Genomic DNA, 13330 nt, shown 5'->3' with positions numbered 1-13330 from the left:
ACAGTACTGCCACCGTAGGTGCCAGAGGGGTGACATGTGACTACACTGGGAATGAGAAGGAGGATGAAGGAACATTTGATAATGTTTTTTTTTGAAGAAGGTTTTCAATCCCTCTTTTCAACCTTTTCTATATATGTTTGGTCAGTTGTCTCTACCAGAGCAATTTTTAATATTTTGTTGGAAAATTGCCTGTAATAAGTATTTAAAAATATGAAATGGCTTTCCTCTTTAAAGAATGAAACCAAGACTCAATCTGAAATATGCATTTTGCTATACCATTATCTTTATTACATCAGATAGAACTCTTGTAATCAATATAGTACATAAAAATAAGTGAGGCAAAGACATTTGGAGGAATTCCATTTATTGTGGATGCATTTTCACAATATATATTTATTGCAGCGATCAATTATCAGTGAAAAATATCGTGTTTATAAAATTTTTAGGAATGGCAGATTCACAGAACATGCTAGTCACCTTGCAGTTTTACTTCTTAAAAAGATAACAAAGAGAATTGTAATCAAACAAGTAAACAAGGAATTTATTTTTCAAAAAATTAAATCCAAACTGAACAAAATTCTACCCTAAAACTTATTCCATCCAAATATTGGAATAAAAGTCAGGATCGATCGATATATTCTCTTCTTAAATTTAGACTTTCTAGAAAAAAATATATAATAGTGATCAGGAGAAGCTCTTATTCAAAAGTACAACAAAGAAATGTTATCTTGCCATAGGCCTTAATTCAAACTTTGATCCATTTCACTCGAATGCTGGGAGTCAATGCCAACTCAGGCACTGCATGTGAATTCTAGTTTATCTTATCATAGACTCATGTCTACTCTGTCATGGATGGGTGACTTGTGCAATATTGCTGGCTTTACTTTCTTTGGCCCAGATGTGCTAAAAGCTAGAGGATTCAACAACTCTACTGATTTATGAGGAAAATGGACTTTGGAAGGCACTGGTCACTCCTCATGCCAGCCCTACCCTGGCTAGCTCTCCCAGGGGAACACTGTGGATTAGAAAAGAGTCATTTGGGAGGCTCCCTCATTGTGGTAGGAATTGAGACTAAAACAATTTTGGTAAGTCATGAGGTATACGTTTATAGAACTACACTATATGTATATCTCTATGCTAGAACATATTGCCAAGACACTGAAGTACTCTTTTATCATCTATTGTGAAGAATAGATGAACGCTTATAAGCTAAAATAAGATCTGATACCTGGATTGTGTGTGTACAAATGACGAGTTGATAGACTCTTTGGGAAAAAGGTAAAACTAATAAAAATTACATATATTTTTTGAAAGTTCAACACATTATCAACTTATGGCAAGTGCCAATGACTAATAAAGGTAGAAAAGTTTAACTAAAAAGATGTTTCAGTATGTTAAAGATGGAAGTACTGTCATGACTCCTAAATATTGGCTTTTGCTTACTTTTCTGCTTCCAGAGATTAGCCAAAGTTGGTCGTAGTACACCTATTCATGGAATTCCAATCTGTACAACTTTGTCACTAAAATTCTCGTCTTTAAATTTTAGAGAAGGAAGAGACCTCAGACATCATCTAAGCCAACCGATTGTGAACTTGATTCTTAAGAATAAAGTTTGGAGCAAGCTTTGAGATTTAGTACAATTCACACTGGACTTCAAGACTGCTTTTAATTATAAACTAAATACTATGCTTTATAGAAAATGTCAATTCATTTTGACACTTCTAATCTCTTTCTTATAGGTTATTGGGCATTGGAAACATATCGATACCTATTCTGCCATGTTTCTATTGGCAAATATGAAATATTAATATAATATTGTGATTTTTAATTTTTAAAAAGCAGTGATAATGGCTAGTTACAGGGACATACTGCTAAATATAATAGCCTAGCACATAAAAAAGCTTCTACCATTAGTGTGTTTGTATATGTGTATGCACATACATACATGATCACGTCATCTAAAATGTGGTTCACTATCACTACCAAAGAAATCCACAAAGCAACCAACCTAAAGAAATCAGTACCACTGTCAGCTAACATCAAAATCCAATTTAGATATTCATCAGCATGAAAAAAGTAATACCTTAACAGTACATCTTTTTTTTTTTTTTTTAAAGACAATCATTATTGTAGTATCTAAAATCTGAAATGGGTTACTTTCACAAAGTGTTATAATTGCCTACTAAGATAATTTCTTCCATGCTTTATTCTAAAGTGCAGAAACAACATGATTTCTGTATTTAAAAAACAAAAAAACAAAAAAAAACACTATGGTTCATTTTTCTGGATACTGCACACATTCCTCAGGCAATTTTCAACTTGAATCTCCTTTTGTTGACTTCCGATGTGGTTGATATCACTGTTCAGACACAGAGTTATGATGATCAGTAGAAAAGTCTCTATTTCACAGCATGGGTTTCTTTAGAAACAGGCTCCTGTGCAAAGGCAATACTTTTACCATGAACATCTCTAGACCGTGATTATTAAATATAGTGATAATATACATGGGTTTACTGGGATAATGAAAAACAAAACAAAAGGAAATGAACCCAATTTAGTAAATCAACATAAATATAAAACAGAGCAAATTAGGCCTCTTCAACTGAGCTGGTCCAGCATCTTGAGCGGCTACTTTGGGTTCTTTCTTGAACTGTCTCAAACCTGCTAAGAGAAGAGAGCTTTAAGTCGTCAGGCCATGGTGTTTCAGCCAGACATTTTGTGTCAGAATTAAAAAAAAATAAAAAAGAATGATAATATGGCAGGAATAAATGTCTATGAAAGGGAGGATTATTTTTGGCATTCTATTCAAATATGCTCCTCTTCTTTCAGTCTATCCTTTCTTCTGTTGGTTTTTTTGCTTTCCTTTCTTTCTTCTTTATATTCCCCTTTTCATATCTTGATCTTGAGCCTTGCTCATGGCATTCAGGGTCAAGGAGGTTTTTTTTAAACACTACTTACTACAAGGGCCAGGACTCTATAATGTGTGTTCCAGGACAGGCAGCATGACTGAATGGCTGTCTCAGCCACATCAAGGCATGATGGTAAACTGGACTATGCTTATCTTTAGTTTTCTCTTATTTTTTCATTTCCTACCTCCTATTCTTATGCCCCTACCCTTGAAACTTATCTGACCAATGGTCTTATTGTACACTGTTTCTTTCCCTCAGCTAGCTGCTAAAAATTCTTGCTGAGGTATTCACAAATGTTAAAGTGTTATGAATCTGCAATTTCAAATGTGTTGTATAGTTTCATTTCAAAGGAATTACTGCGTGATACTAGTGAATTTGACATTTTGGACCAAAGGAGCTACCTACTTTGCTACCTCACAAACTCAGCTCTGGGCCTGCTGGTTATGTTATTATTATTACTGTAGAAAGAGTTTTGTGGTATAGACCAAGGAGGAGGGGGCAGTATGTATGTGTATGAAGTCTCACCCTGTCACCGTCCCACACTGTACCACACACATTATTGCATAATTCCAGGGAGTACCATTCATGTTGTATATGAGTCGTGTTCTCTGAGACCTACCATTCCAGATCATATCTTTACTCTACTTCCTAGAACCCTGGTTCAGAGGAATGTTGTCCAGAGGGGATCTATTAAACCTGTGATGATGGCCTATGGAAAGCTGACACCTCCTACTCAGAAAGGAGACTATATAAACATTTAGACTGTCATTTCTGAAAGGTCATTTCGCAAAGGGTCATAATGGCTTAGGCCAACAAAAGTTCATTCTTTGTTTAAAAAAAAAACTAAAAAATGATTCCCCTCCATTCCACCAGAAGAAAATTGTACAAGGAACTTTAGAACTTTACATTTTCTGCTGAATATGCAATCCTAAAAAAAAGCAGCATGTATAATTAAGAATGCAGGCTCAGAACAGACTGCCTGAGTTTAATCCAGGCTTTGCCCCTTATTTGCTGTGCGACTTTGAGAAAGGTACTTAATCTCTCTGTGCCTCATTCGCCTTAGCTCTAAACGGGGGTAATAATAATGGTGATTGGAGGGTCAAATGAGATAATGTAGGTTGAGAAGGCATATAGTGGGTGCTCATTACATGCCAGTGGTTTGTAATGGTGAAAATTATTACTGGTACTTTGAATATATTTAGCAGTTATTTAGAAAATTTAACTAATAGAGAAGATGTAACACACTCAGGAAGCTGCACCAGACTTATCAGCATGTCGTAGAAAGTAGGAAAGAGGAAGCAATTCTCTTCCTTCGGTGAGCTGTACAGATTCTTCAGTTGCCTTTGAGATGTTCTTCAGTCCTGAGTTTGCTTAAAAAGTGCTTCTGGGTATAGAGTTCTACATCAGCCCATAAGCAGTCTATTCTGATCTTACTTATTGTTGCTCTCTGATTTTTCCCTTTTCAATTTTCCCTCTACCAAGGGAGAAGACTGGAATTATTACTTGAATGGGGAATTAGGAGTTGAATTAGCTCCTTGTACAACAAGGGGTCCTATTTTTAGTTTGTGCATCATTTAGATATTGACCAGAGGCCACTTTGTCAAGGATGAGCGAAAGGCCAAAGAAAGACGAATCCAAGCATTCTTAGCCATTAGTTTTCATAGGGTAGCAAATTTTGCTAACTTTTGAATATTATTTCAATTTTTTTGCCATATCAGCCTTGAGTCCTAGGCTGCTGGCAATGTAACCCCTTAGAATGGTTCCAGAAAGCAGCTTTGAAACTACTCAAGGAGATAGACATTCTTTCCTAGGCGATCTGCAAATTCTGATTTCCAAGCCTGGACCTTGTAAGGAAATGTAGACTATGGTTATACCACACAGCCTTCTGTTTTCAACACCCCTACCACTATGGTGTTTCTAGAATGTCTTACTGGGAACCATCCCACGGATCTAGACTATTTACCTTGTATGACGGACAAACCTACCATGCTGAAGGCTCCGTGACATTGCCTTTCACTGTACCATATACAAGTCTTTAGAAACTGATGGTTACCCAGACAAGACTCTGTGGATCGGCACTATTTCTTTTTTGACCCTGGGACAGCATACTGCAGGATACAGCAGGAAAAGAACCTGTGCAAAACAAATCTTCGGTAGATTACCTTAGTGGGGGAAGTGACCTTGTCCACAGATTGCTTTTCCCAGAGGTTCCGCTTGCCAGATACGTCTCCTGGCCTCAAATCCTAATGAAGAGAAAGCAGAAAAAATTGATGGGTGGCTCTTTATATTTTCTAGCCAGGTCTAAATAAATCACCACATCTGTTGTTTGTGTATTTGTGTAATACACTTTATCCTAGTCATCTGAAATGGGTTACATCAAAAGGATCGTTAGCCATTGTTTGTTTTTATACGGACCCTGACCTATGCTGTGACATGAGAATGGGCTGAAACTATCCAGCATTTAGGTCCTGTCATTCACCAAGGACTTACTGTTTATTGACCAGTAAAATTGGAATATAAGCATATTTAAAATGAGATAGCCAATTTTTAACTTTCTATGTCCTTAGAAGTGAATCGAGCATAGGTTAGTTTTAAATAATTTTTTGGGGGTTGGATAAGGACCTCACCCCTTGCCAGTTAACTTTTCTTTGGTGCCTTGCCCGCGGCCCCCAGCCCTTATGACTTTAATGCGTACCAGCTGGACTTCCAATGGCCAACACTGCATCTCTTTGCATGAGGACTTCCTCTGGCTGCAGATGCCCACTTTGCTCCCAGGAGGCAGGCTGGACATCCAGAGAGTTAACAACACCCCCAGGAGCAGTCTTCAACCACTCACCCATGAGATTTGGTGCAAGAATATTTCTCAGACTCTCTCACGCCTCAGGTAGGATAACTCGGAAGCATGTGTTTTGTGGTGGCTTTCAGGATTTCCCAGCAGGATTATGTTCAACAGCCCATGTAGTGAATTGCTTAATAAACATTCTTTATTGGCTGCCTTCTTTTCCTGCCTCACTTCCTGTAGTGTTTTCTTCATGTCTCAAGTAAACTACTTGCACACGAACCACTATTTTAGGGTTTGCTTCTGGACAGCCCAATCTAAGACATTTTTCTAATTGCACTTTCCTCAGATTAAAATCATTTTGTGTTTCCTGAGGAGCAAGGGGTAATTCAGAAGTGTATCAGGAGCACCTAGCTCCGTGAAATTAAACATTTACTACAAAGTGTACCCATAAGAGAAAGTGACAGTTGATGACATACGTGAGAACATGTAAAGATCTTGGGAAGAAAACACTAAAATATGGTCGATAACAGCTATATATCTTTGAATCTTTATTTACTACCTCATAATTAATTTGGTTTGGATAAGGATCCAAATTTCTGTTTCCATTTACTCTTCTTCCAGCGTTTGCTTATATGAGTACTTGGCAAAGGTAGTTTGTAGAAAATAAATGTGTTTTACTGAAATAGTAATGTTTATTTTGGCAAACCCTTTTCTCATTAGGAAGGCAAAGCTAATAGCAACTACATTTATCCATGGACACCAGTCTAAATGGACATGTATTTTTTTTAATAGATACTATTGAGACTGCAACACTAGAAATGCACTGGTTAAAAACAGTACCATGTGAAGCAGTTCAGATTTGCCTTAATCTTACTGAATTTCTGGATTTTCACTGTGACATAGATTCCTGATATTCTATTAGAGAGTTACACCTATTTAACTTGGAACCAGTAAGCAACAAATCAGATTGTTTTTGAAGAATTCCACTACATATGCCAATGTAAGTAGAAGCTGCCAAATTGTCTGGAAGACTGTTTTAAAAATTTGGAAACTATAATTAGGAACATGCTAATGGAAGCTCTGGAAAGTGGCTATTACTACTTTATTTGATTCATATAAGAAAAATATTTTTCTTTCACATGAATACCCTTCTACTAAAGAAAATGAATTGTATTTTCCTTGAATCCTACCTATGAATCTTTTGAGATCACTTAAAGAGTTTAAAGAGTCCATTTTAAGAAAATATTAACATCTGAGTGGTAAATTGGCATCTTAAATCAAATGGGAAATATAAATGAAATTACCTGACCAGCCTACATTTTAGAGAAAGACCCACTCCAGAAGAAGAGGGAGAAATGAAGGCAGGGAAGCAGGTTTCCAGTCAACCAGAGATCAAAGAATGAAGAAGAAAATTCAGCTGAGAAAGACAATGCTGGGTTTTTTTTAAACAGAAAGAAAGACAAATTAGCATTTTAATTGCTGTATATAACATGTAGTTTAGACACAAAGAACAGACTAACCAGATACAACAGACATACTTAGAATTGAATTCCAGTTACAAAGTTACAGTGAAGTCCTATAAATTCTACCCACAAATAGCAATAGATGTCCCAGTAAAGAATCAGGTGTAGATCAATGTTTAAATAAGTTACTAGTTTTCAGAGACCCAAATAATATTGATGTGACAAGCTTTTGAGCACTTTTAATTCTAGGAACATGAATGCATAACTAGTAGCAGAGGATGGTTTTCTCTTCAGTGAATTTGAGAACTGGACACTAATCCCATGGATTACTCTTTTCCTGGTTCTTGAGGTTTCACTGGGTGAGCACTATTTTGGTAAAAGATTTTCTCTCTGATTTTTCCTTAATGGCCACATGCCATACATCTGCAAACACAAACCCAGGCTTTCCCTTTCACCCATACACGCCAAGGAGTATAAACAAGGGGTTGAGAATAAATCACCTCTGGTCCCAAATTAGAAGGGAGCCTCCTATTTGCTGCTGTCTTTAGGTAATCCTCTGACATCCTGGGTTCAGGGTCAGTCTGACCAGAATCCCAAGGGTGTCAAACTCACATGCCTGCCATGAAGGGCCAGGCTGGAAACACATGCCTGAAGAGGCTGGTGTAAGAAAATTTTAAAAAAGAAGGAATCAACAAGTTAAAGAATGCATGCCTCCACACCTTAAAAACATGTTCAAATTATAATTTAAAAGAAGGAATATAAAGCACAATGGCCCTGACTACACAGATCTTAGCTGCAGGCCGCCAGTGTGAGACCCCCCTGGACAAGACCTAGACAAAAATCTTTGCTTGACCTGTCTTTCTAAGCTGCCCTCCGGGACTTAACCTTTTGCCTGACAACTTTCATGTATCTGCAGGATCCGTCCAGCCCTTTCCAGCAGTTCGGACATTTTCATTTCTTTTCTGCTGGATCCGTAGTGTCTGTGAGTTACCCTCCTGCCTTACTAAATTCCAAGTTATATCTTTCCCCAAAGAGACTGCCATACTGCTATTCATGACGGGGCACATTGCTGGGCCTACTGCTCTTGGGATGTGCACAAAGCTCAACGTTATATATTAAGTACGATCTACTCAAACTGCCCTTTTATTTACAACATCAATTACACATTGCTTTGTTTCAACCTGGCCTTTATTCAGGAAGCCACACTAGTCTACCAAATCCAATGGGACATGGGGAAAAAGAGATCATTATGATGTATACTACTTGCCACATTCTTCTTGCCTTTTCTCCTCTATCCTCTAGTAGACGGTCTAGCAAATTACTTACTAAATATTAGATAAAGCAGGCAATGATTTTGTAATTTCCCTGTAATGCCTTTTTGTCCTGCCACTTTTAGGAGGCCATCAATAACTCCAGAAAATGGGGCTTTTGTGGAAACCTTGACTCATTTATACCTATTGTAATAATAACTGTATTGAATCTTTTTAACCCTCCCATTAGGGTGACATAGATGATAGGCTTATCAGTTAAAGTGTTGATAGAAGAGTATGGGTCAAATCCTGAACCAAATACATGAGTATAATCTGGGATAGAAATGAAACAGGTTGCAAATACATGTGAAAAAGTGACAATCTCCTTTAGCAATGTACCATACTCATCAAAGAAGAAAAACATATACCCTTTTCTCTTTATCTTTGCTGTCATGAGAAACCTTCAGTGTGTCCACGAACTTGCTGAACTTGTATTATATGCAGTGTTTTGGGGGAGAGGGTCTTTACATTTCATTAGGTTTTCAAAGGCGTCCATAATTCAAAAAGGTTAATAATCACTGATCTGGAACCACAAAACTTTATGTAACTGCCATTTAAAAAATAATTTCCACTCTTTATGTCACCTGGGGTGTTGGGGAAACTTGAGGCACTGAAGATCACATACCTTGTGGGTATGATCCCTCACCTCGACTGTCTCCTCTTATAGGGCCCCTTTCCTATATCTACTGGGAGAGGAAGAAGATTTTCTTTTCAATATATTAAGACTGTCCAATTATAAATTGGGTTTACATTAGTTTTATACCTCTTGTGAGGCCCGTATGCAGAGAATCTCAAGCTGAATATTAATTGACTACAAGGAATTGTACCCACGAAAAGTATGGAAATATTTCTATTCTTTTCTTTTTAAATTGGAAAAGTGATAAAACTTTAGTGAATTTGGAGATTAAATATAGAGCAAAGGGATGCAATTAAATGCTCAACAGTGCAGAGGCCTAGGATTTGGAAAGCTTTTCTTCTACCTCTGGAATGGGGTGGTTGTGACAGGAGTTTTTGCTGCCTTGGGCACCCGCAAAGGTATAAAAGCCAACTTCACAGAGAAAGCGCACCAGTATACAGTAGGGAGCTTAATAAGTTTTTGATTATAACGATAAGTGCAAGGCAATGATCAAATACATTCAATGAAAAGGTTAAAAGAATATTTTTATAGTAAGATAGCCACACTTAATAAGAAAATTTTAAATTTCCAAAAATAACATTCATAACCAGATTTTATAGTTTCTAGTCTTACTTTTTTTTTTTTTTTTTTAAATGGCTTTCCTTTGGAGGTGTTGACAAGAAAATTACAGCAATTATTTCAACAACTACCCAGTAACTGTATTTTTGTGTTAAGTTACAGAAATTAGGCAAATTAGAAAACATGGGCTCAAATAGCCAACATACACATTCTTTTGGGAATAAGTCTAGGGGTGCTCTTGACAGAGAAATGGCCAAGATAATTTGACATTTTCATTTTCAAATTCCGATCTGTAATTTATAGAATAGAAGCTAAACATGCAGACCAGTTAAGAGTATAAATTTGAACCGCCTCAACGTTCTGGGTGGAGAGGTGATGGTCCCATTTTACCTTCTGGGTAAATATAGTGCTCGGGACTGTTCTCTCTCAATCTGAAGCCCTCCTTGTTTGTTATTCAGCAGTCACGACCAAGAACAGGGGCCTTGTTTTTCCCAGGCAAATAGACCAACAGCCTGTTTTCTTCTGTTGCTGGAAGCTGAGCTATGAGAGAAATTCAGAAGAACCTGGAGCTACTTACAGAAGGTTTGGGAGCAGGTGACTTGTTTCCATCTGGGGTTTTGGTTAGCCATTCATTGATGCGGCTGGAGACCCCCACCTTTAAGCCAGCTGTTTCCTACAAAAGGCCAAGCATCTAATATTAAAGAAAGAAAAAAAAACCTACCTGGAAAGAAAATTTCAAAGCAACCTCAAAATATTATCCAGTATTGTTTCACATAACACTGATCAATTATTGATCATTATATTCAATATTTTGACAAAAATAAACCTTAAACCTGATATTTAAAGAGTATGTTACCTGGTGTTCTTCCCCCTGCACTTCTCCTACCCCCACCCCCAAGGTCAGTGATTAACTCCGGGTACCGTATTTAGAGGCCTGGAGCCAGAGCACAGTGCATAGTCTATTAGCCTCAGGAACACATTCTCCCTGAGCTTGCTTTTTGGTCATTGCAAAAGAAAGTAAGAATTATACCTTTTTCACTGCTTTTGTAATTAACTATGTGATTCCTAAAAAAAAAAAAAGAAAAAAGAAAAAAAGAAAAACCCAACCTCCAAAATTAAAAGACGGCAATCCTCTGCTCACCTTATTTGGCGTGCCTGATGCAGTGGGTGATGAGAACACATTGCCTTTCTCCCACATGCTCTTGATGTTGCGGACACCTTCGGCGGGAACAGGAAGGTCCGAGGCTGCTGGCTTCGTAGGTTTTGCAGTTTTTGTTCCCTGAAGTATGTGAATTATTTTTAGGATTGGTGCTGGTAAGTTTGCGCTCGTAAAACTATAGTAAGCTTGTCTTCTTCAACACTATCACTTAACAAATTCACTGTGTAAATGCCTTCACCAAAAATGAGAGTCATAATTTCTATTGTGAAAGTACATTCTGATGACATCTCTACCTCCAAATAAACCACTGTATCTACTTCAGAGAATCTTTCGAAAGTGAAATATGCTTTTCATTGGGACTCCACTTCTTGTTAAGGTGATATGCTACTTCATTGCTACAACAGACACTTCTTGAATCCCTGCTGTGTGCAGGGCACTGTGCTAGGCCCTGGGGACGTGGTGGTAAGCAAGACAGTCCGCTCTGTAAGCTGCAGTGGACTGACATTAATAGGAGAGACAGTAACTAGTTATACACTATTATTTCACATTGCAGTAAGTGCTATGAAAGATGAGTGTGGTGCCGTAAGCATGCCAAGAGAGCACACAATAGGACAATGGTACTTAGTTTAGGGGGGCAAAGAAGGCTACTCTGATGATGTGACATTCAAACCCAGATCTGATGGAAGACTTGAAAGAGGCTGGTGAAGGAAGGAGAAAACACTGTTCCACACAGAGCTAACAGTACATGCCAAGGACCAGAGACGGGGGTGTGCTAAAAGACTGAAAGACCGAGAGACCACCACATGGAGATTGGAAGGAGGAATGAATGGGTGTAAAAAGAAAGGTGTGCATTCAAGATACTTTTCCAGCAGTAGTGATAGGCGTACCCCAAATCATGCAGTTTCTCTCCTGGTCCTGCTTTGGGGCCTGTGGCATGTGTCATCAAGGTGGGCAGCCAGGGTGAGTGGCACCATTGCTGGACTATGTGAAGGCTGAAGCCACAGTTTTGGCTTCATTAACCCTGTTAGAGCTGTGATCAATTCAACCACAGAAAATAACTATCTGCAATTTGTCTTATAATTTAGTGGCCATTTAATCTTCTGAAAATCTCCTCTTGAATGTTAAGACTTGATTATTCACTTGATAAATCATCCAGACCTCTCTCTTTCTTATTCCCTCTTATCATTTGTTATGAACTATTTTATAGGTATCTCCACTCTGCAGTACAAAGGAGAGGAGAAATCAAATCAAACTGATCCAATTACTTCATAGCAGGCAACTAAAACCACTGACTAAAGTCTACACAAAGGAGAAAAAAACCAGGATCACATCTTGATCAATGGCACCCTACCCTCTTAGTGCTTTGGTACTTGCAAATATAGTACATTATTTCTGAATAGAGTAACACCCCTAGGTCAACTGGGTGGAAAAAATGTTGGATTAGACAGAAGCATAAAACTATGATCCTTCATATATAAAACAATCAATTTGAAATTCATTAAATTCCAGCTGGCTATCATCTTTATATTAATTTATACTACCAATTTATTTGATAATAAAAGTTTTTATAGATAAAAGAGGACTAATCATGGTTGTAAGGGACCTGTTTAAACTATATATGGGAACACCTTTTATAAGGAATTAAGAATATTGAAGATAGACTTGTGAACACATAAATATTTAAATAACAATAAACTCATTCATTAAAAAAAGTAATACCTTCACTAAAGAATACAGGTGGAAAGTAGTAAACAATAATTTATTTAAAACTCTTCTATAATGTGTCTTTATTATTGTTTTCTCTCTAACTAGTTATAAAACATCATTAACATTCTAACACTACTGGACTTGATTATTGTCCTAAGTGTTTCTATGATTATTTATATAATCAGAGTTGATTTCTGTTTGACCATAACTCTGAGGACATCTCTCACCTCAATTGCACTGGTGTATTGCTCCAGTCTGCTGTCAATCTTGGAGACGACTGCTGCTTGATGAGTTGATTTAACACCACTGCTAAGTAAATAAACACACACATACATACATAAAAATGAGAGAATTTTTCCATACATATAATGGCTGATGATTCGCAATTCAACAATCAACCATATTACCTTTTCTGCACAGACTTATTCAAAAATTCTGCTCGCTCTTCTATCTAGGAATTGGAAAAAAATAAAACCAGTTAATATTTTCAGTTTATAAACAGTGTTTCTCAGCCCATACTACTATCTTCCCTGAACCTGGGGAATAAAAGTACCAGAGAGTGTCAAAGAGTATGAGGGTGCTGTGCACAGCCCCTCTGCTAGAGAGGAAAACTACGTGCAAGGTATTTGATAATGAGGTTTGGAGACGAAGGTAGGACTGGCAGAAGATAGAGAAATATGAAATTCTGGAGACAAAGACTAGACAAAATGTTATTAAAATGCCTCTGCAATAATATAAATCAAGGGCAAAATAATTACATTTCAAGACTAAAACAATTTTTTTTTGCTTTCTGATGTACTTTAAA

The 13330-nt window shown here is 37.3% G+C and overlaps 1 protein-coding gene across 19 annotated transcripts in view; it reads right to left on the bottom strand.

The window, feature by feature from the left end:
* Positions 1-347: 347 nt before the first annotated feature.
* Positions 348-13330, bottom strand: part of CALD1 (caldesmon 1) — a 182429-nt gene continuing 169446 nt past the window's right edge. For 9 of the 19 annotated variants that reach the window (XM_082472951.1, XM_082472950.1, XM_082472948.1 and 6 more), the window contains 6 exons: positions 12933-12976; positions 12753-12834; positions 10801-10938; positions 10237-10332; positions 5072-5152; positions 348-2664 (listed from right to left, as the gene is read on the bottom strand). In XM_082472951.1, coding sequence (XP_082329077.1) covers positions 2656-2664; positions 5072-5152; positions 10237-10332; positions 10801-10938; positions 12753-12834; positions 12933-12976 — 450 coding nt within the window. In that variant the 3' untranslated portion in view covers positions 348-2655. The remainder of the gene's footprint in view (positions 2665-5071; positions 5153-10236; positions 10333-10800; positions 10939-12752; positions 12835-12932; positions 12977-13330) is intronic. The other 10 variants (XM_082472939.1, XM_082472940.1, XM_082472945.1 and 7 more) reach the window with 3 other exon arrangements.

Source organism: Balaenoptera physalus, assembly GCF_965194825.1.
Source record: "Balaenoptera physalus genome assembly, chromosome: 8".
NCBI classification, from domain to species: domain Eukaryota; kingdom Metazoa; phylum Chordata; class Mammalia; order Artiodactyla; family Balaenopteridae; genus Balaenoptera; species Balaenoptera physalus.
The sequence above is the reverse complement of the archived record's forward strand: the minus strand, read 5'-3'. Positions and strand labels throughout refer to the sequence as shown.